Below are 20208 nucleotides of genomic sequence, written 5' to 3'. Positions count from 1 at the left end.
TTCGTTCCTAAATATAAGTCTTTGTAGAGATTTCACTATGAACTACATACGAAGCAAAATGAGTGAATCTATACTCTAAAATGCATCTACATACACCCGTATGTGGTTCATAGTGGATTCTCTTCAAAGACTTATACTCCCTCCGTTCCTAAATATTTGTCTTTCTAGACATTTCAACAAGTGACTACATACGGAGCAAAATGAGTGAATCTACACTCTAAAATATGTCTACATACATCCGTATGTGGTAGTCATTTGAAATGTCTAGAAAGACAAATATTTAGGAACGGAGAGAGTATATAGAAACGGAGGGAGTACTCGTTTTTCCGGTTTTTGGGAAATCAAGTTTATCTTATCCATGGATTAGTTAGACTAACCAAACATGATTTTGGGTGGTTAGATGCCTAAACATGATGTCCCGCAAAAAAAAGATTCCTAAACATGATTAGCCGAAACTGGTTTCGTATAGGAAAAAAGTCCAAAAAAAAAACCTTGAATTTGTAGCCAAAAGCTAAATCAAACCCTGAACTCTCAATCCATAAAATCAGCATACCAAACTATCTACTCCCGGTCTATTTTAAACGGTGAGAGGACTTAGCCGGTATTTGCTGAATTGGGTCAGCCCATTAGCGCAGTCGCTTGCGCGCGCGCACTATGCTGGTTTCTCTTTGTTTTTTCTTTTTCATTTTCTTTTCTTTTTTCTTTTTTACATAAGTCTAATTTTTCTCAGTGCCCAATGTACTCCCTCCGTCTCGGTTTATAGGGCGTGCACGTAGTTCTAGGTCATCAATTTGGCTAGCTAAATATGAATTATATGTCACCAAAAGTATATCATTGGATTCTTAAGCGGATGTAGTTTCCAAACATATATTTTTCATCAAATATAATACAAATTTAGTTAGCTAAATTGTCAACCTAGAATGACGCGCATGCCTTATAAACCGAGACGGAGGAAGTACATTTTTAATGCATGCATTAAATATTTTTGGATAAACTTCTGATATTTTTCAATACATTATGTACATTTTTAAATTACATGTATATTTTTCAATACATTATGTATATTTTTGGATAAACTTCTGAGAAACTTCTGACATTTTGTTAATGACAATATTTTTTTATAAAACTACACAAACTCTCTTTCACATGGATCAACATTTTTTAATTTGTATACACTTTTTTCAAACACATGCCACGCATATTCTATTAAGGGTATGACACATTTTTTTTACAAAACGCAAACATTTTTTTACATTGTACACACATTTCTTTAAAAATGTCACAAACACATTTTTTGAAACTCGTGAATATTCTTGAAATGTTTCAAAAGGTGTTCGCACTTTAAAATTTTGTTCAGGCTTAAAAAATGTTTATGTTTCAAAAAGTGTTCGTTTTTTCAAAGTTGTTGGTTTTTAAAAAATTATTTGAAATTTTCAAAAAGTTCCTGCACTTTATTAAATATTTGAAAATTTCAGGAAAAAAATACGTTTTCAATACTTGTTTGCCCCGAAAAACTGTTATCAATGTTCGACGCTTTGGTTTCTGATTATATATCTCGGGCCTCTAATTATGTTAATCATAGTTGGTTGGTGTAGTGGCTAGCGGAATGAGGTCAACCCTGCCAGGTCCCAAGTTTGACTCGATGGCAGTTGTTTTTGTTTCGGAATTATTACGTTGCGCGTTAATAAAAAGAAAGAAAGAAATTTTACGTCGCGTGTTAAGAAAATAAAACTCGTTTCAGTTGTTTTTGTTTCGGAATTATTATGTCGCGTGTTAATAAAAAGAAAGAAAGAAATTTTATGTCGCGTGTTAAGAAAAAAAACTCGCTTCATGTTTGGTGGGCCTGCCCAGTCGAGTCCGCAGCTAACATTCCAAGACCCTTTTTAAAAACATTATCTACGAAATTCCAAAAACATTATTTAAAAAATGCGACACAATTTTGAAAATTCGAAACATTTTTCATAGCATGTGAAAAACTCTTGGAATTCAGAACATTTTTTGACAAATGTGATTTTTTTGGAATCACGATTTTTTTTGAAAAATGTGAATAGGATTTCAAAATTCCAAAAAAAAACACAAAAGGAATTTAATTTGTGCAAAAAATAGAAAACAAGAATACTTTTTAACTTCTGGACAATTTTAGAAATGCGCGAACATTTTTCAAACTTGACGAATTCTTGTTGTGTTATAGTGGGCCGGCCCAAATTCTTGTCTGTGAGGGAAGAAGTTATACCGATCGGGTTTGTAGAGCTCATCGTGGAAAACCTAAGGCTAAAAACGGATCTTTGGTGGTCCACCATGGAGCTCCTATGTACCCCCTCTGTCCCATAATATAAGAACGTTTTTGACACTATACTAATGTATAAAACATTCTTATATTATGGAACGGAGGGAGTAGTTGTTTGTTTTCTTGCTTAACTAATCTGTATGAGGCGATACAGCTGAGATCAGCCAACGGTTCGAGCACTTAGCACAATGTGCCACTTAACCGCTTCTTCAACCCTACGATGTGATGAGATATAACTTTAAAAAATGGAACGGGATGACATCAGCACATGCTTGTGTTCCTCCAAAATAGAAAAAGATTCCCAGTAATTGAACAAGGTGTTCCTCCAAAACAGAAAAAGATTCCCAGTAATTGAATAACAAGGTACACCCAGCCCCACCATAACTGTGTTTACCTTCCAAGAATCAGCATCACGAGCACGCCGAGATCGAACGGCTTGAACAAGATGCGCTCGCTGCCATCAAAAAAGTGTAGATGCACTACAAGTATTTAGGATAACTCAATCCCATACAATTTGGAGAACACGACTACGATGCACAGACAAATGAGAGTCAAAAGCAGACATGGTCATACACTGTCCAGACATGTCCGTGGACAAGCTAGCCCAGTCCGGTTGGGGACGGTCTTATCATTCTCACATGGTCAGCACTCGGCAACCACAGTGAAGCACCACACGCCATTGCAGGATGATGCAGATTTCTAGCCAATCGTCCACAACCTCATATAGTCCGACGAGGGAAGCAGTTTCCACACAACGACGCACCACGCGCCATTACAGAATATATAGATTTGACATGTTAGACGGAAAAAAGACCAAACAGAAAAAAGCGATGTCAAGCCGGCAGCAACAACTTTTACCATGGACAAGTCTCCTCCTAAAGACCATGAATGTTTTTGGTCCGAAACAGTAATCAGAGATTGACGGCCTGCATGCAATGCAAGCAGTCACCTGCACCATGGATGTTTTCTAAAGATTCAGTGTCGTGCTGCTCGTCGCGCCTTCCTTCTCCGTCCCCGACGGTGGCGCTGGAGGTTTCATGGACAGTGCTGGAGGTTTCATGGACAGTGGTAAAACCTGAGCAGGAGCCATGGCAGCCTGCCCGGCCGCCATCACGATCTTGTGCGACAATTCACGGTTTGAAGGCATATGAAGAATACCCTTTGCTTGCGGTGTGCTGCTCCCAGCACTAGACGCAGCAGTGGTGACAGTCAGCTGGGAGGCCAGAAGCGGCGGCTTTACTTCCTTTTTGGGTTTCTTGGCCCCGCGACGCTTGGCAGAAGGAAGCGGCAGAGCTTCAGGCGTCTCGCCAAGCAAACTCTTCCGATGCACGGAGCAGTGGTCCGTCCCCCATTTCGCGCTGGAATTGCATCCTTGGAACTGGCACCGGGTGCCGCCGCCATGCTTGATGCAGAAATCCGTGCGGCCTTGTGCGCTCTTTGTGCATCCTTCGGATTTGCACCGCCTTCCCCCGCCGTGCCTGATGCAGAAGTCCGTGTTCCCTTGTGCCCCCTTCACGCAGCCTTCGAATTTGCATCTCTTGCCACCACCATGCCTCACACAGTGCTCGCTACGGCCCTGGCCACATGCAGCGTTTGGACATCCAGTAACAATGCAGCGCTTCCCTCCTCCATGGCCGATGCACAGAGGCGTGCCACCATGTGCAGCTTTCACACAGCCCCGTACTAGGCAACCCTTACTACCACCACTATGTAGCTTGCAGTACAATGCGTTGCTCTGGGCCTGCTTTTTGCAGTTGTCGTGCTTGCAAAGTGTGTCAGGGCCACCCAAGATTAGTTGCCCAGTGTTTCCCTGAGTATTCCCAGATCTATCATTGAGTTTGCCTTGATCATTCCCCTCATACTTGATACTTACATCTTGCTCTGCACTGGCACTGGGTTCAGTACACTGTCTGCCTTTAACAGGGGGCATGTATAAATCTGAGGTTTTCTGTGAACTCTGGAGGTAACCAAGCTGTTGGGATGAATGCCCTCTAGTGTGACTATTGCAGTACATTACCCTTCCACTGACGATCTCATCGCAGCCAGGTTCCTGGCAACATTTCCTGTCTAGTTTACAAAAAAGGAAACACGTAAGGAATACAAGGTACATCCATATAAAGAACGACATACCAAAAAATAATGCAATTTAGAATCCTCAGTGTTTAAGTACTACTACCTCCGTTTCTAAATATAAGACGTTTTGGCAGTTTAAATTGAACTGCCAAAACGTCTTATACTATTTAGGAATAGAGGGAGTAGATGACAAGTGATAATTGGGTACTAACGGTCACAAGAAAAGTATATTTTAAGAGCACGTCAAATGTAGATGTACATTCATCACAAAAAAGTAAATGTAGAGGTACATACAATTTTTTTTGTGAGGTAGAGGTACATACAAATTAAAACAGCAAATGTCCGAAATTAACTTCATCAGTACCTTGAGGCTGAGAATCATCTCCACAAAATGGAAACTTGCATAACGAGTGACTATGTGGATTCAATACCCAAGAAGAAATAAAGAGACGCAAAAATAAACACACTTCCTCTCTATTTGATATGAAGAATTATGCGTGAAAAATCACATGATTCTAGAAAACTGCAGCAGAGAACATACCAGCAACGGAACCATCCGCCGTGAGCTTCTGTACCCCAAAAAAAGTAAGAACAACGAGAAATGTCAGCATAAAGTGATTATAGAGACATATAATACTTGGGACTGACCAACTTACCTCTATATGAGTGATATGATCATGCCCCATTAAGATTGTATGTTTATCTGCAACGGATCAAAGCATATAGTATGGTTAAAACATATAAATAAGTTAGCATTGTAAGATGAGCAACTTATCTCTATTGCATAGCCCAAGGGGGAATATACATTACAAGGGACTTGGATTACAAGCAAGGAAAACTAGACTGATACGAATACGTAAAGAAACCTAGACCGCCAATTAATACTCCTTGCATTTGAAGAATATAACACTACCAAATAGTGAATTCCAAAATCAGTGTCTCTATAGTGTCAGTTGTAGCATGGAGTCTTCAAAAACCTGTTGAGTAAAGCCAAGGTGGGACAGAAGAAGCATGTAGCAAAAAATCATAGCACAAGAGACCAGCGGCAAAAGAAGCTCGGCGACAAGAGGATGGGCATAGATCAACAACGATGCAAAAGGAGGCCACTGAAATCCTCTAGAAGACAACCATAACCTGAAGGGCCAAATTGTACACAAAAGGATCAGGACAAGAAAGAAGGTTGACATGACAATAAAGGTTTGATGGACTCGCATGGCATGATAAACATGAAAGAGCAACGGACATGGTGAACACGACGGAAAAACAGAAAGCTAGAAGCTAGGAAGCACACAGGAGTCAATGATGTAGGAGCCATTGTGGTGCGAAGCATCCCATGGATCACCATGAACCCTGCAAACTCCAAGTGGGCCGTTGACAGGAGCTCGTGGGCATGCTATTGAAACCGAGGTGACTTTGTTCCTCTATGAGCCCCCTATACTTGCATGTGAGACATGGCTACTACCTCACTCCGGAACTTTGGGAATTCCTCAGGTGTAAAGGAATCAAGCAAAGAGAAGAAGGGACTGGGAGGGGAAGCAAGGATCATCATCAAGAAGCAGAGCTTGCTGAAATCTGCCCAAGTTGGACAGTCCGACCTAGGGTCTGACCCTATGCACACACATAAGCACTCATGGCAGCACATTTCCATATATACATCAGTCTGCAATGACTTATGAAATAAAATTGCACACATATAGCAATTTGCACACACAGAACTAGCTAGACCTAAGTAAAAAAATAATAAAATATGCAATGTGCACTCACAGTACGAAACAAGATGAGCCACGGGGAAGAAGAGCAGGGGAGAAGCTCACCTTGCTCGGGACGGGGAAGAAGAGCGGTCGTCCTGGTGCTTCTCCTGGCTCGGGATGGTCTCTCGGGCGTCGGGCCTAGCTCCTCTAAGCCATGGTGTCGCAGCTCCTCTCACCCCGCGCGACCGGCCGCGCCGAGGACGGGATCCGGCGGGAGTCAGCCTGGGACGGCCGGATCTGTCGGCGGAGGAGAGACTCCGGCCGGCGACGGGGGCGGCTGGGCCTGGCGGCGGGAACGGCGGCGGCGACGACTTGACAGGAGAAGACGGGGAGAGGGGAAAGATGGGAGCGAGCAGTGTGCGGGATCGAGAGTAAATCTGAGATTGGTTTTTTTTTTCACTATTTTTTTAACAGTTGGGTGTGACCTACAGACCTGGCCAAACGGGCCGGCCTGGCACGGCCCATGCTAATCGTGCCAGGCACGGCCGGCCCCATGAAGGCACGTTTAGTAAACGGACCGTGCCGTGCCGACCCACGTGCTGCGCCTCCAGCCTAGGCAGGGCTTATTTAGTAAACGGGCCGGCACGTTGGCCCGTTTAGCACTCTGGGCTGCACATTTTCAGACTGTTGGGAAAAACTGGATTTTACATTTTCAGCCTGTTGGACTGATTTTTAGGCCTATTTGGACTGTATTTTACGGGGCGTGCCGTGCCTATCGGACTATTTTGAGCCATGGTCGTGCCGTGCCGGCCCGCGTGTCCAGCCTCCAGGCCCAAGCACGGCCCAAGGCGTGCCTCGTGCTGGGCACGACCCGTTTAGCCTATGCCGTGCCTGGCCCATGGCGGGTCGTGCCAGCGTGCTCGCGGGCCAGTCTGGTTAGCCCGGCCCGTTTGGCCAGCTATAGTCCTACAGGCTCAAACCGTGGTTGCCCAACCGGTTATTGACATTGGTTTAGGTGGCTCCTCTACTTGCCCTCTTCCTCGGGATCGCCTCTTCCCTGTTATTGTAGCCACCACCGCTAGAGCTCTGACGACAGAGGCGGCGGCCTTCTTCCGCGTTGCTCCGCCCCTCCGCGTCCGCGACACCGTGGCCGCCTTCGTCGCCCGCCACTCACTCTCCGCCAACAAGTCGCCCACCCCTTACGAATCAATCCCCAATTCATTCGTCAGAGACGCAGCATCCGACGATAGATTCGCCTCGACGGAACTAAAAGACAGCAAGCTTCTCTTGTGTGTGTGTGTGCGCGCGCGCGCGCGTGCACTGCAGGTACCGGAGGAGGAGGGCCCCTGGTGGCAGGGGTGGTCTGCGTCACCTCCGGCGACACCACGGTGACCCTGGAGCAGCACTGTGTGCGCTACATCGATAACTTCAGCTCCGGCCAGCGCGGGGTTGCGTCCACCGAGTATGTAGCACCGGCAGCCGCTTCCCCTGCCTGTCGCGTTTTTGCTCGTCGAGACTGACAACGGTTCATGCAAATGCTTCCCCTGTCTGTTACGTTGTCATCTTCATCCATCGACATGGGGTTACTCTTCCACTCTGGTGGTCACCATTCTGCTTCCTCCCCTCCCCTGGTTCAGCAGCAGCAGGTAGCACTTCGACTAATCTACAGACTGTGTGGTTACTCTTCAACTCTGGTGCCATATGTTCTTGTACACTGTCTTGTTTCTCAGAAATGCATCTTTTTTCTCAGAAATTTTACACTGTCTTGTTCTTGTACTGATTAATTAAGGAGGGAGTAATTTTTCCCTAGTGTTTTCACTCATTGGATTTAGGTATAGTATATATATGTGGAGTATATAGATTAACAGACAGGTATACAGACCGTGTGGCGTGGCTAGCATTAATTCTCAGACCAATTATAAGATGATGAATTTTCTTACTGCCTTCAAGGTCAACTGCGCTACCATCTGTCTCGTATGAAATCTTAGTTTGTTTAGGCATATATAAATAGGTGTTGTTACTTGTATGAATGTGAGATTGTGTAATATTGGAGGAACAAGCTTAATTGGCATGTGCGTTTGGCAGCTATAGTAGTGTTCTGTTTCTATAGTAGTGTTTGTACTGCTAGTATAGCATCATGTACTGTTTAGTGTTGGTATTATGTGTTATATATTTTTCTTCTAGCCCAGAATTATTCATTTTAGATCTTGTTGCATGATGTGTCATGTATATGACTAGTACTACTATTTCTGCATGCTTATATGTTTGTGCATTGACTAGCTTAATAGTATATGCTTAATAGTATAGAAGTGTTGACATGCTTATATGCTTAATAGTATAGAAGTGTTGATATGTCTTTAAATTAATATTTTGTTTCATTTCCAGGAGATGAGCAGTAAGGACACAGCTAACACTAGTAGAAAAAGGCCCATTTGTCCCGGTTCGGGAACCGGGACTAAAGGGTCGTTACTAAAGCCCAATACCAACCGGGACTAAAAGGCATCGACGCGTCAGCAGTTCAGGGGCTGGGGTTTTTGATTTTTTTTGAGGGGGGGGGGGGGGTTGGTGGTTTGGGGGGTTTTGTAGGGTTAATTTAGGGGTTTCATATATTGTGTTTAGCTAGCTAATAGAGAGAAGTGTCCTCTCTTATCTCCCTACTTGGTCGACGCTACGTACTATATGTATAGGACTCGACACGCTAGCTAGTAAGCAAATGAAGGAAACCATTAAGTACAGAAGATCGTCATGAACATATATAGATAGAAGTGATCGAACTCTCCTTCTCCGAGAGATTGGTTGAACAACAAGTTTTCGTATATCTATCCGACACTACTGGCTACATATATACAATATAGGATCTCTTACAATCCCCTAACATCTGAACTCAACTTCCACATGGTATTCTTCGGCTTTATTGATGACGTGGTCAAGAAAGAATCCCGCCAATTCCTTTTGAATTGCTCGTATGCGATCTTGTGGTAGGAGTTCATTCCCCATCTGCCACGTCTAATTTGAAGAAGGGGGTCAATACATATATATGAATGAAACTCAACACAAATGAGGGTGTAATAAAATGAAATTGTGAATATTATTGCTTACGCACTTCAAATTGTCTTTTAGAGTAGCCCTGCTTATTTTTGCAAGTCGCGTTGTAGATGAACTCGCAAACATAGTATCCATAGTAATTATTCCCGGGTTCCTACCACAAGCACTTTACGAGAAATAGAGGTCAATCAAACTGATAATGCAGCATTATAAATGGTATTGATGAAAGTAGCTAGAATCAACGGGAGATGCGCGGAACTAGCTAGCTAGTAGTACTTACTTTCGGGTGTGTAAATCGCAGCTCCCCCGGCAGTCCCGGAGCTTGTGCGGTGAATACTTTCCAAACCCTGTGAGACAAAGAAAGCAATTACTTGATATCAGGAAATGAACAAAGTTGCGAATATGGTGCGATAATGATTGATTGAACTTACTTCTCGAGCATTGTAGTCATAGCCGCATACTCCTCGGGATTTTTTCGTCTCGAGTCTAAGACGGTTACTAGTCCCTGCTGAAGCTTAATCTCTAGGAGAATAAAGTGGAAGCTGCGCAGGCATGCATAACTCATCAATTACATTACTATAACCTCGAGTAATAATGGAAGTCGAATATGCACAAGACAGTAACACTCACTTGAAGTTGTAAGGAAAGAGTATTTTATCTTTGTTTTGATTTTGAAGCAACGATCGTAGCAAGTTGGCCTCGGTTTGTTTGGCATCATATTTAACCGTCCATTCATCTATGAGATTTGTGTTAATGAACCCAATATCATAGATTTCTGCCTTTCTGCATTCGACGATCTTCAATCTGCATAATATAGTGAGGATAATTATATATACATGCAATGAAAGAGCTGAGCTATATATAGAGACTTAATTACAGAAGTAGTACTTACAGACAGTAGCAAGTGACGATTATTTTATCGAGGGCCTTTTGATTGAAAAACTGGAAGAACTCCTCAAATGGAACAGACAACAGATCAATTCCAACGAGGTCGTGCTCCTCTTTAACTCTCAGCGTCAAAGTATCATTCCCAGACTCGCTGCAGGTTTTCATGTACCACTCATGGAATTTTTGCATCATCGTTGTTAGAGGAGGATGACCAGGTTTGACGAGAGGCTTCCCGTGCCGGTATTTGAAATCATCCACCTCCATTGTATCAAAATGTGCATCGTCGGGCAGGTAATCTCCAGGATTGGTATCGGGCACCATCCTCGGATGATTAGCGACGATATCGCTAGACACCTTGAGCGGGGGGGGGGGGGCACGATTGGTTCGCTTGTTCGCCGAGCTGGGGAATTTTTTCCCACTTCTTCGCTCTGCTAACCTTCGATCACTGCAAGTACTTCCCGACCGCTCCGCTTCGATATATGACCTTTCAATAATGTGCTCATAGTTGGTTTTCGGCGGAGGACGGTGGTGGTCGCTTCAGGGCATCGACAATGCACTGAACTTTCACGGGATCTATCTTCTCCTCCGGAGGTGGATGTTTCTTAGCTCTTTGTGTTTCAAAGAAGTCCTTCACATAGGCTTGACAGATCTCCGTGTTTTCCTCCACGGTCCTCTCGTATGGTAAATTCTCTAGAGGCTTGAGAGATGGACCGAATCTGTATTGCCTCCCACCTCTGGCTGTACTGCTAGACGCCGGAGCAGCCGGAGCGGCTGCGGCTGTCTTCTTTTGTTGCTTACGAGGCAGAGAATAAGGAGGCGGAGTGCTACGACGCGCCAGAGCAGCCGGAGCGGCGGCGGCTGTCTTCAGCTTTTGCTGACGAGGCGGAGGAGGAGGCGAGCTGCTCGGACGCGCCGGCGCAGGCGGAGAAGGAGGCAGAGCGCCGCCACGCGCCGGAGAAGGAGGCGGAGTGCCTTGATCACTCATCGGAGGAGGAGGCGGAGTGCCCTGACTCGCCGGAGCAGGAGGAGGAGGAGGTGGAGGCGTCCAGTTCGGAAGGTTGATGAGCTCCTTCCGCCATAGAGATGGAGTCTTCAGAGCAAGACCTAGCCGAGTCTCCCCTTCACCGGTAGGGTGGTCAAGCTCGAGCTCCTCAAATCCCTCGTTATTTCATCCACCATCACAACAGCATATCCTTCTGGAATCGGCCGGCAGTGAAAAGTTGCTCCGGGTTCAGGAGGTGCAACAGAGCTGACAACCGCCTTGACTTTGAAGTTCTGCCATTGCGTCATAAGGTGGCAATCTTGAGCCTCCGTGATAGCATCCACGGGGTTGCTAGCAGGAGCCGTGAAGTCGGGCTCCTGAAGCAGCTCGGTGGAAGCCACGCTGCTTCTCCGCTGAGATGGCGGGGTAGCTTCTGGGGTAGCTTCGGCAGGTCGCTTGCTGTGAACTGCTTGTTCCTCTAGCGCTTGTACCCTTGCGTGCAGCTTCTGCAGTTGGGTCTGCTCCACTTTCCTCCTCCTCTCCCGGGTTTTGTAACCGCCTGCGTCGGGAAACCCACCCTTCCATGAAACGGAGCCTGGCGTGCCTCGTGTCCGTCCAGGGTGCTCAGGATTCCCGAGGGCCATTGTGAGCTCGTCGTTCTCTCTGTCGGGAACGATCATCCCTTGCTGCGCTGCGGCGATATACTCTTGAAGCTTCGTGATGGGTATTCCCAGTTGCTGGTTCGTCCAAACACACTTCCCTGTTTCAGGGTCCAACGTCCCCCCAACCCCGAAGAACCAAGTCCTTGAACGACCTGGCCAGTGCAATGTCTCTTGTTCGACCCCTTTATCAAGCAGGTCATTCTCAGCCTTGTCCCACCATGGCCGGGCTTTGAGGTAGCCACCTGACCCCGTGTGATGGTGAAGCTCCTTCTTTGCAGCATTTTTCTTATTTGTCGCTGACATCTTCTTACTCTTCTCCGATGTCTTGTGGGCCACAAATGCGTCCCAGTGATCTCTTATCTTATCAAATCGGCCGGTGAATTCTGGAGTCTTGTCTTTGTCGATAAACGTTGATTTCAACTCATTCTTCCACCTCCTGAATAGATCTGCCATCTTCTTAAGGGCATGAGCCTTGACCAATGGCTCTATAACTGGCTTCTCCAGATCCTCCTCTGGCGGTAGGGTGAAATTTGCCTTCAGCGCGGTCCAAAGATCATCTTTCTGCCTATCGTTGACATAAGACACCTGAGGGTCTTCGTTCTTAGGCTTATACCATTGGTGGATGCTGATCGGGATCATGTCCCTAACAAGAACCCCGCACTGAGCAGAAAATGCTTCCTTGGTCTGGATGGGTTCAATCGGTTGGCCATCGCGCGCGATTGCTGTGATCGTGAACCTTTCATCCTGGCGCAACTTTTTCTTCGGGCCTCGTCTTGTTACCTAAGTTTGGCTCGATCCGGAGGGCTAGAAAAGAAGAAAGAAGAGAGTTAATATGTGTACATACCAAAACAATTAATGCATCAATTAGCTAGTCAGCTGCTACCTCTTGAGCACTGCGTTGGTTTTCCCTTGAAGAGGAAAGGGTAATGCAGTAAAGTAGCGTAAGTATTTCCCTCAGTTTTTGAGAACCAAGGTATCAATCTAGTAGGAGACCACGCTCGAGTCCCACGCACCTACACAAACAAATAAGAACCTCGCAACCAACGCGAAAAAGGGGTTGTCAATCCCTTCACGGTCACTTACGAGAGTGAGATCTGATAGATATGATAAGATAATATTTTTGGTATTTTTGAGATAAAGAGAAATAAAGATGCAAAGTAAAATAAACGGCAATGGTAATAGCTAAGTGTTGGAAGATTAATGTGATGGAAAATAGACCCGGGGGCCATAGGTTTCACTAGTGGCTTCTCTCAAGAGCATAAGTATTACGGTGGGTGAACAAATTACTGTTGAGAAATTGATAGAATTGAGCATAGTTATGAGAATATCTAGGTATGATCATGTATATAGGCATCACGTCCGTGACAAGTAGACCGACTCCTGCCTGCATCTACTACTATTACTCCACACATCGACCGCTATCCAGCATGCATCTAGAGTATTAAGTTCATAAGAATGGAGTAACGCTTTAAGCAAGATGACATGATGTAGAGGGATAAACTCATGCAATATGATATAAACCCCATCTTGTTATCCTCGATGGCAACAATACAATACGTGCCTTGCTGCCCCTGCTGTCACTGGGAAAGGACACCGCAAGATTGAACCCAAAGCTAAGAACTTCTCCCATTGCAAGAAAGATCAATCTAGTAGGCCAACCAAACTGATAATTCGAAGAGACTTGCAAAGATAACCAATCATACATAAAAGAATTCAGATGAGATTCAAATATTGTTCATAGATAAACTTGATCATAAACCCACAATTCATCGGTCTCAACAAACACACCACAAAAGAAGATTACATCGAATAGATCTCCAAGAAGATCGAGGAGAACATGGTATTGAGATCCAAAAAGAGAGAAGAAGCCATCTAGCTAATAACTATGGAACCGAAGGTCTGAGGTAAACTACTCACACATCATCGGAGAGGCTACGGTGTTGATGTAGAAGCCCTCCGTGATCAATGCCCCCACCGGCAGGACGCCGGAAAAGGCCCCAAGATGGGATCTCACGGGTACAGAAGGTTGCAGCGGTGGAATTAGGTTTTCATGGATGCCTCTGTTGGTTTGGGGGTACGTAGGTATATATAGGAGGAAGAAGTACGTCGGTGGAGCAACGTGGGCCCCACGAGGGTGGAGGGCGCGCCCAGGGGGGTAGGCGCGCCCCCTGCCTCGTGCTCTCCTGGTTGCTTTCTTGACGTAGGTGTCGGTGTCAAAACCGGCGGATCTCGGGTAGGGGGTCCCGGACTGTGCGTCTAGGATCGGTGGTAACAGGAGACGGGGGACACAATGTTTACCCAGGTTCGGGCCCTCTCTATGGAGGTAATACCCTACTTCCTGCTTGATTGATCTTGATGAATATGAGTGTTACAAGAGTTGATCTACCACGAGATCGTAATGGCTAAACCCTAGAAGTCTAGCCTATGAGTATATGGTAATGAATCTGTCCTATCCGGACTATGCTCTCCGGTTTATATAGACACCAGAGAGATCTAGGGTTACATGAGGTCGGTTACATAGGAGGAAATCTTCATAATAGGTCGCCTAGCTTGCCTTCCACGCCAAGTAGAGTCCAATCCGGACACGGGTATTGTCTTCGGCCTTCGTATCTTCACAGCCCATCAGTCCGGCCCATGGATAACAGGCCGGACGCCCGAGGACCCCTTAATCCAGGACTCCCTCAGTAACCTGGCTTCAATGACGAGGAGTCCGGCGCGCAGATTGTCTTCGGCATTGCAAGGCGGGTTCCCCTCCTTCCGAACTCCAAGATAGTCTTCGGACATGATGATTACATCCGGACCTGTTACACACCATGCACAACCGCAGAGAGAATATATATATTTTACACGAGCTCCATCCGCTGACAGTTTTCTACAATGTGAAAGGACGTCCGTTCGGTCACAATTTCGAACCGTTTGTCCCACGTTTCAAGACGCGGTTGCTATTGGCACGTCTTGTCGAAGCAGAGATCGTGTCCCCTTATTGCGGGATTCTCATCAATGCGGGCATGGGTAACCCAACCGTGCGGTATGCACAACCTTTGGGAATAGGCGAATCTTAAGGCGAGCGAGGAGGCGCTTAATGTTTGCTGCCTTTATAAGAGGATAAGGACCCCTCTTCCTCTTCTCACGCTTTCTCTCCATCTTCGCCTTCCCGATCTCGAGCTCCAGCGCCCAAGTTTTCATCTTCTTTCCACTCAAGCAACCATGTCCGGATCCGGTGGTCAGGGCAAATGGATGGTCTCCTCCGTCAAAGAGGAGGACATTATAGAGCTCCGGGCGGCCGGATATTTGGCAAAGGGAATTGCCCACCACTTGCCGGCCGAGGGACAAATCATCCCCACGCCGGAGCCCAACGAGAGGGTAGTATTCCTCCCTCATTTCTTCCACGGGCTCGGGTTTCCACTCCACCCTTTCGTCCGCGGGCTAATGTATTACTACGGGGTATATTTCCATGATCTGTCCCCGAATTCCTTCCTCAACATCTCGGCGTTTATCGTCGTGTGCGAGGCCTTCCTCCGCATCCAACCCCACTTTGGGCTGTGGCTCAAAGTCTTCAACGTGAAGCCGAAGGTGGTGGATGGCCAGCACGCGGAGTGCGGAGGGGCAATGGTGAGTAAATTATCCAACGTCTCCTGGCCCAAAGGCACCTTTGTGGACACAGTAAAGGAGTGGCAGAAGCAGTGGTTCTACATCACCGAACCACGCGGCACCACCTGGGCCGCAGCTGCCGATTTCCGCTCCGGCGCTCCTATTCGACTCACCTCTTGGGTCGAGAAGAGTCCGGACTGGTGTTCCCCTGACGAGCTCATAGCGCTGTAGACGCGTGTTCAGAGCATGGTAACCAAGAGCGTCAAGCTCGTTGATGTGATCCAGGTGATGTTAGTTCGCTGGATCCTTCCGTGCCAGCACCGAAGCCGCCCGTTGTGGGAGTTCAATCCGAAGAAGCACCAGACCTTGGTGAGGCTCTTCGAGACTACGCACGAAGGCGCATGGAAATTGCTCTTCAAGGGCAATGAGAAACCACCGGCCACGGATTCAGACCGTGGTCACGATTGTACACACCCCGCCAGCAAGGTATGTTATTTCGACCGTATCCTCAAGCTAATTGTTTTGAGGATGATATCTGAGCTTTTGTTATTGCTCTTTCAGGACTGGATGGAGAGGGCAAAGCAGATCCAGTGTCCGGCTCCGCTGCCTGAAGAACCAGTCATCCCGCGTCTGGCGAAGATGCTGGTGCCGGCGCCATATAAGGCGCCGGAGAAGAAGGCCAAGAAGAAGGCAAAGGGGGCCAAGAGTGGCCTCCGTCGTAAGGGTACTTCAGACGCGGCGTCCGAAGATGACGAAACTCATTCCTCTGTCCCTGAGGACAATGACGGGGAAGAGGAGGAGGAGGAAGAAAACAATCCTCCCCCTGAGGAGAGGAAGAAGAAGAGGGCGGCTCCAGCGCATCTGGAGGCGGAGGCGCCCAAAAAGGGGAAGGGCATTCCGGCGGCCAACACCGCGTGGGACGTGGACAGTAGTTCGGAACGACGCCCCCGCACAAAGCCCTAGGCCGCATCGTAAGTGACATGGTTTATTTATGCGCACATCCATCCCTTTCTCTCCATTATCTTAATGTAGTTAGCTGTACTATTACAGTCCGGCCCGCGACCTAATCCAGCGATCCTCGTCTGGAAGTTCGTTGGCTCCGTCGGAGATGGCGAGCCAGTCGCCACCGCCTGCTTACTCCCCCGGGGCCGGGGACGACACCGAGGCACTGTCCCGAAAGGCCGATCTGAGCCGGGGGGAACCCAGGACGCTGTCGGGGAGGCGCCACGAGGCGAAGCCTCCACTGCCGGACACATGGAGGAGACGATCCCCATGGAGACTGGCGAAGAGGGCCGCATCCAGCTGGGCCCTCAGCCGAATACGATTCCGGAGACCCATATGGCTCCGGAGTCGGGCGGGCAACCCCCTTTGAAGGAGGGGGGGGGGTGCACCGTTTCCGCCCGTGGTCCCTGTCCATCCAGGGGCGCCGGATAACCTGATGGAGGCGCTACGATGCGCCTCCGTTATGGACGAGCATCGTGTTCTTATGAGCGCGGTGATCGAGAAGGTTCAGTCCGCCAAAAGTGGACTGAACGAAGCCTGCAGCAACCTGTTGACAGGTTTCGAGGTAAGTGACAGAGAAAAAAACCTATAGTCAGTAGCCCCTGAGACACTGTCCGGTGCTCGGTAAGAGGAACCGGACAGAGGATCAATCCTCTAGTGTAGGAGACTAATGTGATATGTGTGCATGAGCAGGCGTCGCTGTTGGCCGTGACCTCACATGCTGCCGAAGTCTTTGAACTGATACAGAGGCTGGAGCGGACCGAGAACGAGCTCGGCGAGGTTAGAGTGCGGCTGCAGGAGAAGCAAGGTAAGTAACGTCTTGTTGTGTGTTCGGAAAGCGAAGACACTGTGTATTGACTGTAATGTCGAAATGTATGCAGGAGCCACGACCGAGGTCGAGGCCCTGAGGAAGGCCCTGGACGAGGCCGAGGAGAAGGCTGTCCAGCAGCAAGCCGCCCGTAAGAAGCTCAAGGCCCGTGTCAAGGAAATCCAGCAGGAGCTCCAAGATGCGTCCTTGGAGAATGATGCGTTGGCTCAGGAGGCCGAACTCACCAAGGCTCGTCAGGGCGCGGAAACCGCGCGGAATGAGGCCTAGACCGTCATCCAGGAGATCCAGGAGGCCAGGAAGATCACGGCGGGTAAGGCTTTTAAGATGCAAAGCAAGTATGCGGAGAGGCAGTACCTTTTACTAACCCGGGTTCGGAGTTCCCCAGGAGCTTTTGCGGATCAACCACGCAGCGTATCAGACGCTGCAGTGTTCTACCGAGCCGAAGGAGGAGGTTCTACGGAGAAGCTATTCTGGTCGCAGTATGCGATGCCAGAGCATCCCGTGTCCTTCACCGATCAGCTGAAGCAGCTGGTGGAGCTGCATAGGGTGGCCGAACTAGCCATGAAGGATTTGACAATCCGGCTATGGCCAGCCGAAGCTATACCCGGCAGCTACTTCGGACTCGTGAGGCGGCTAGTGGAAGCCTGTCCGTGGCTGGACGTCGTCAAGCGCTCTGCATGTATTGAAGGCGCCCGTATGGCCTGCGCTCACTGCAAGATGTGGTGGGCGAAGATGAACGCTGTTGAAGTGGCCAGCGGGCCGCCGGAGGGCAAGGAGCACCGCACACCCGAGAAATATTTTGCGGATGTCATAGAAGGGTCTCGACTTGTGGCAGCTCAATGTTCGCAGGACATTATTTTCGAATGAATACATTCGTGTTGTCCTTTGCCTTGTATTATAAAGACAAAGCTTTGTTTTGTAATGTAATTTCGTTATGCTTTAAATTGTTTCCTCCTATGCGGCCGTGTTATATGCAATCTAAGGGTTGGCCAGTCGTCGGCTTCTGCCCTCACGTAATTAGTACGGAGGTGTTCGGGATGGGATCTAAACAATCTTGATCCAATTATATGGTCCTTGAAGGAGTTGTTTAGCGCAACGAACAAGGCAATCAGACTATACGGCTTAAACACCCTCACTTAGCCATAGGAGTTTTATAATTAAGCAAGTGCGCAGCCCCTGGTCCAGGCCAGGGTGTTGTCAGCGTCTGATCGGGAATTGCCGATCCTTCGCGTGACGCAGAAAAAATCTCCAACGATTTTGTAACCCTCGAACAGCTGACCGGCTCTCGCCGTATCATGACAGTCAGTTTTCGGCTTTCTCTACTGAGGTGCTCATCTGGTCAAGGCCAGGGCACAATCGCAGTAGTTCTCCCTTTACTACCCTAGCCGATAGGGCGGAACGTAGGATAGCAAGCACAGGAGCCGGGCAACCCAACTATTGACCAAAGACATGATTCGGAGCCAATGCATATAATGCTAAATTCGGGGTGCCGAACTTATATATAAGAAGTGTTCGGTCTTTGCTGCCGTATTGCAGGGTGATAAGCAGCCCCTGGCGAATATGAAACATACAGAAAGAGTACCGATGTAGCTAATAAGCAGATCGAAATGAAATGGAATAAGGGGCAAGAGCCAGAAAAAACTGGGCCACACATCATTTTTATTATAGCTGAATGGATACGTCAAGGCGTATCTTATACAAATAGTGCGATAAGCACCCGGACTATTTAACATGCCGGGATCAAGAGGGAGCAGCGTGCGGGTCCTGGGAAATAAGTAAAAATACCGTCAAGAAGAACGTATGGGGGTTACCCTGCACACCTATGTTGCATGCCCCCTTTGTATGACGATCCTTCGAAGGGGCTGGTGATCAGGCTCGCGGGAAAAGGAACCTGAAACAGAAAGGAAAAAAGTGTGTCCGGGGTCGGTCTAGCCGAACTGTGGGTCCCGGATTAGCTCGTGCCTCCGTCGATGTCCATGGGATTTCGAGTGCGTAATTATGTACGCGTGGTACAAATGCCACTACTTCATCAGGACTGGGACGGAGGCCAAATTGCTAGTCGAGCTCTTTACGAGTCTTGCTGTCCTGCTGCAGTGTAGTTCAGAACTTCTTGATGGTGTCCAGGGGCTCGGCAGCCGCACTATGGTGCTGCTTGAGAAGGCCGCTCTGTACCTCTGCTGCTAGGGCGGCGGTGTGCTCCTCTGTTCGGAGGGAGCGTTCTGTGTTGCCATTGACCGTTATGATGCCGCGTGGGCCGGGCATCTTGAGCTTGAGATAAGCGTAGTGTTGCACTGTGTTGAATCTAGCAAACACTGTTCATCCGAGCAGTGCGTGGTAGCCGCTGCGGAATGGGACGATGTCGAAGATTAACTCCTCGCTTCAGAAATTGTCCGGAGAGCCGAAGACCACTTCCAGCGTGATTGAGCCCGTACATCGGGCCTCGACACCTGGTATGACTCCTTTGAAGGTAGTATTTGTTGGTTTGATTTGTGAGGGGTCAATGCCCATCTTCCGAACTGTGTCTTGGTAGAGCAGGTTGAGGCTGCTACCACCGTCCATTAGGACTCGTGTTAGGTGAAATCCGTCGATGATTGGGTCGAGGACCAATGCGGCCGAACCGCCATGACGGATACTGGTTGGGTGGTCTCGACGATCAAAGGTGATCGGAAATAACGACCATGGATTGAATTTGGGGGCGACTGGCTCTACCGCGTAGACGTCCCTGAGTGCACGCTTACGCTCCCTTTTGGGGATGTGTGTAGCGTATATCATGTTTACCGTTTTGACTTGAGGGGGAAATTTCTTCTGCCCCCCAGTGTTTCGGCTGCCGGGGCTCTTCGTCCTCGTCCTCACTTTGTGATCCCTTTTCTTTGTTTTCGGCATTTAACTTGCCAGCCTGCTTGAAAACCCAACAATCCCTGTTGGTATGATTGGCTTGCTTGTCTGGGGTGCCGTGTATCTGGCACGGACGGTTGAGTATGCGGTCCAGACTGGAAGGTCCTTCATTGTTTCTTTTATAGGGCTTCTTCCGCTGGCCGGACTTGGAGCCAGTGAATCCGGCGTTGACTGTGGCGTCAGCGGTGTTGTTGTCATTGCTTCAGCGTTTGTGTCTGTTGTGCTGGAGCTTGCCAGTGCTATTCTTGGCCTCCGAGGGGCCT

General features: G+C 48.0%; 1 protein-coding gene across 2 annotated transcripts; it reads right to left on the bottom strand.

Moving 5' to 3' along the window:
* Window positions 1-2848: 2848 nt before the first annotated feature.
* On the bottom strand, window positions 2849-6508 carry LOC109780844 (uncharacterized). Of its 2 annotated transcripts, XM_020339431.4 has the most exons (4): window positions 6175-6508; window positions 5017-5063; window positions 4902-4929; window positions 2849-4354 (listed from the first exon to the last, which is right to left on the bottom strand). In XM_020339431.4, exons 2-4 carry the CDS (start codon window positions 5044-5046, stop codon window positions 3255-3257), a joined length of 1158 nt encoding a protein of 385 aa, XP_020195020.1. In that variant the 5' UTR covers window positions 5047-5063; window positions 6175-6508; the 3' UTR covers window positions 2849-3254. The 2 variants fall into 2 exon arrangements, with proteins under 2 accessions (XP_020195020.1, XP_045085510.1); XM_045229575.2 differs by having other exon boundaries at window positions 4902-5063; window positions 6175-6282.
* Between the last annotated feature and the right edge of the window lie 13700 nt (window positions 6509-20208).

This window comes from Aegilops tauschii, chromosome 6, assembly GCF_002575655.3.
Source record: "Aegilops tauschii subsp. strangulata cultivar AL8/78 chromosome 6, Aet v6.0, whole genome shotgun sequence".
Taxonomy (NCBI): Eukaryota; Viridiplantae; Streptophyta; class Magnoliopsida; order Poales; family Poaceae; genus Aegilops; species Aegilops tauschii.
The sequence above is the reverse complement of the archived record's forward strand: the minus strand, read 5'-3'. Positions and strand labels throughout refer to the sequence as shown.

Coding starts and splice junctions, on each gene's coding strand:
- LOC109780844 (XM_045229575.2), bottom strand. CDS start 5,046: ATGGGGCATGATCATATCACTCATATAGAGGTAAGTTGGTCAGTCCCA. Junction 4,355..4,901: donor GGCGGATGGTTCCGTTGCTG/GTATGTTCTCTG, acceptor TTTGTAAACTAG/ACAGGAAATGTTGCCAGGAA.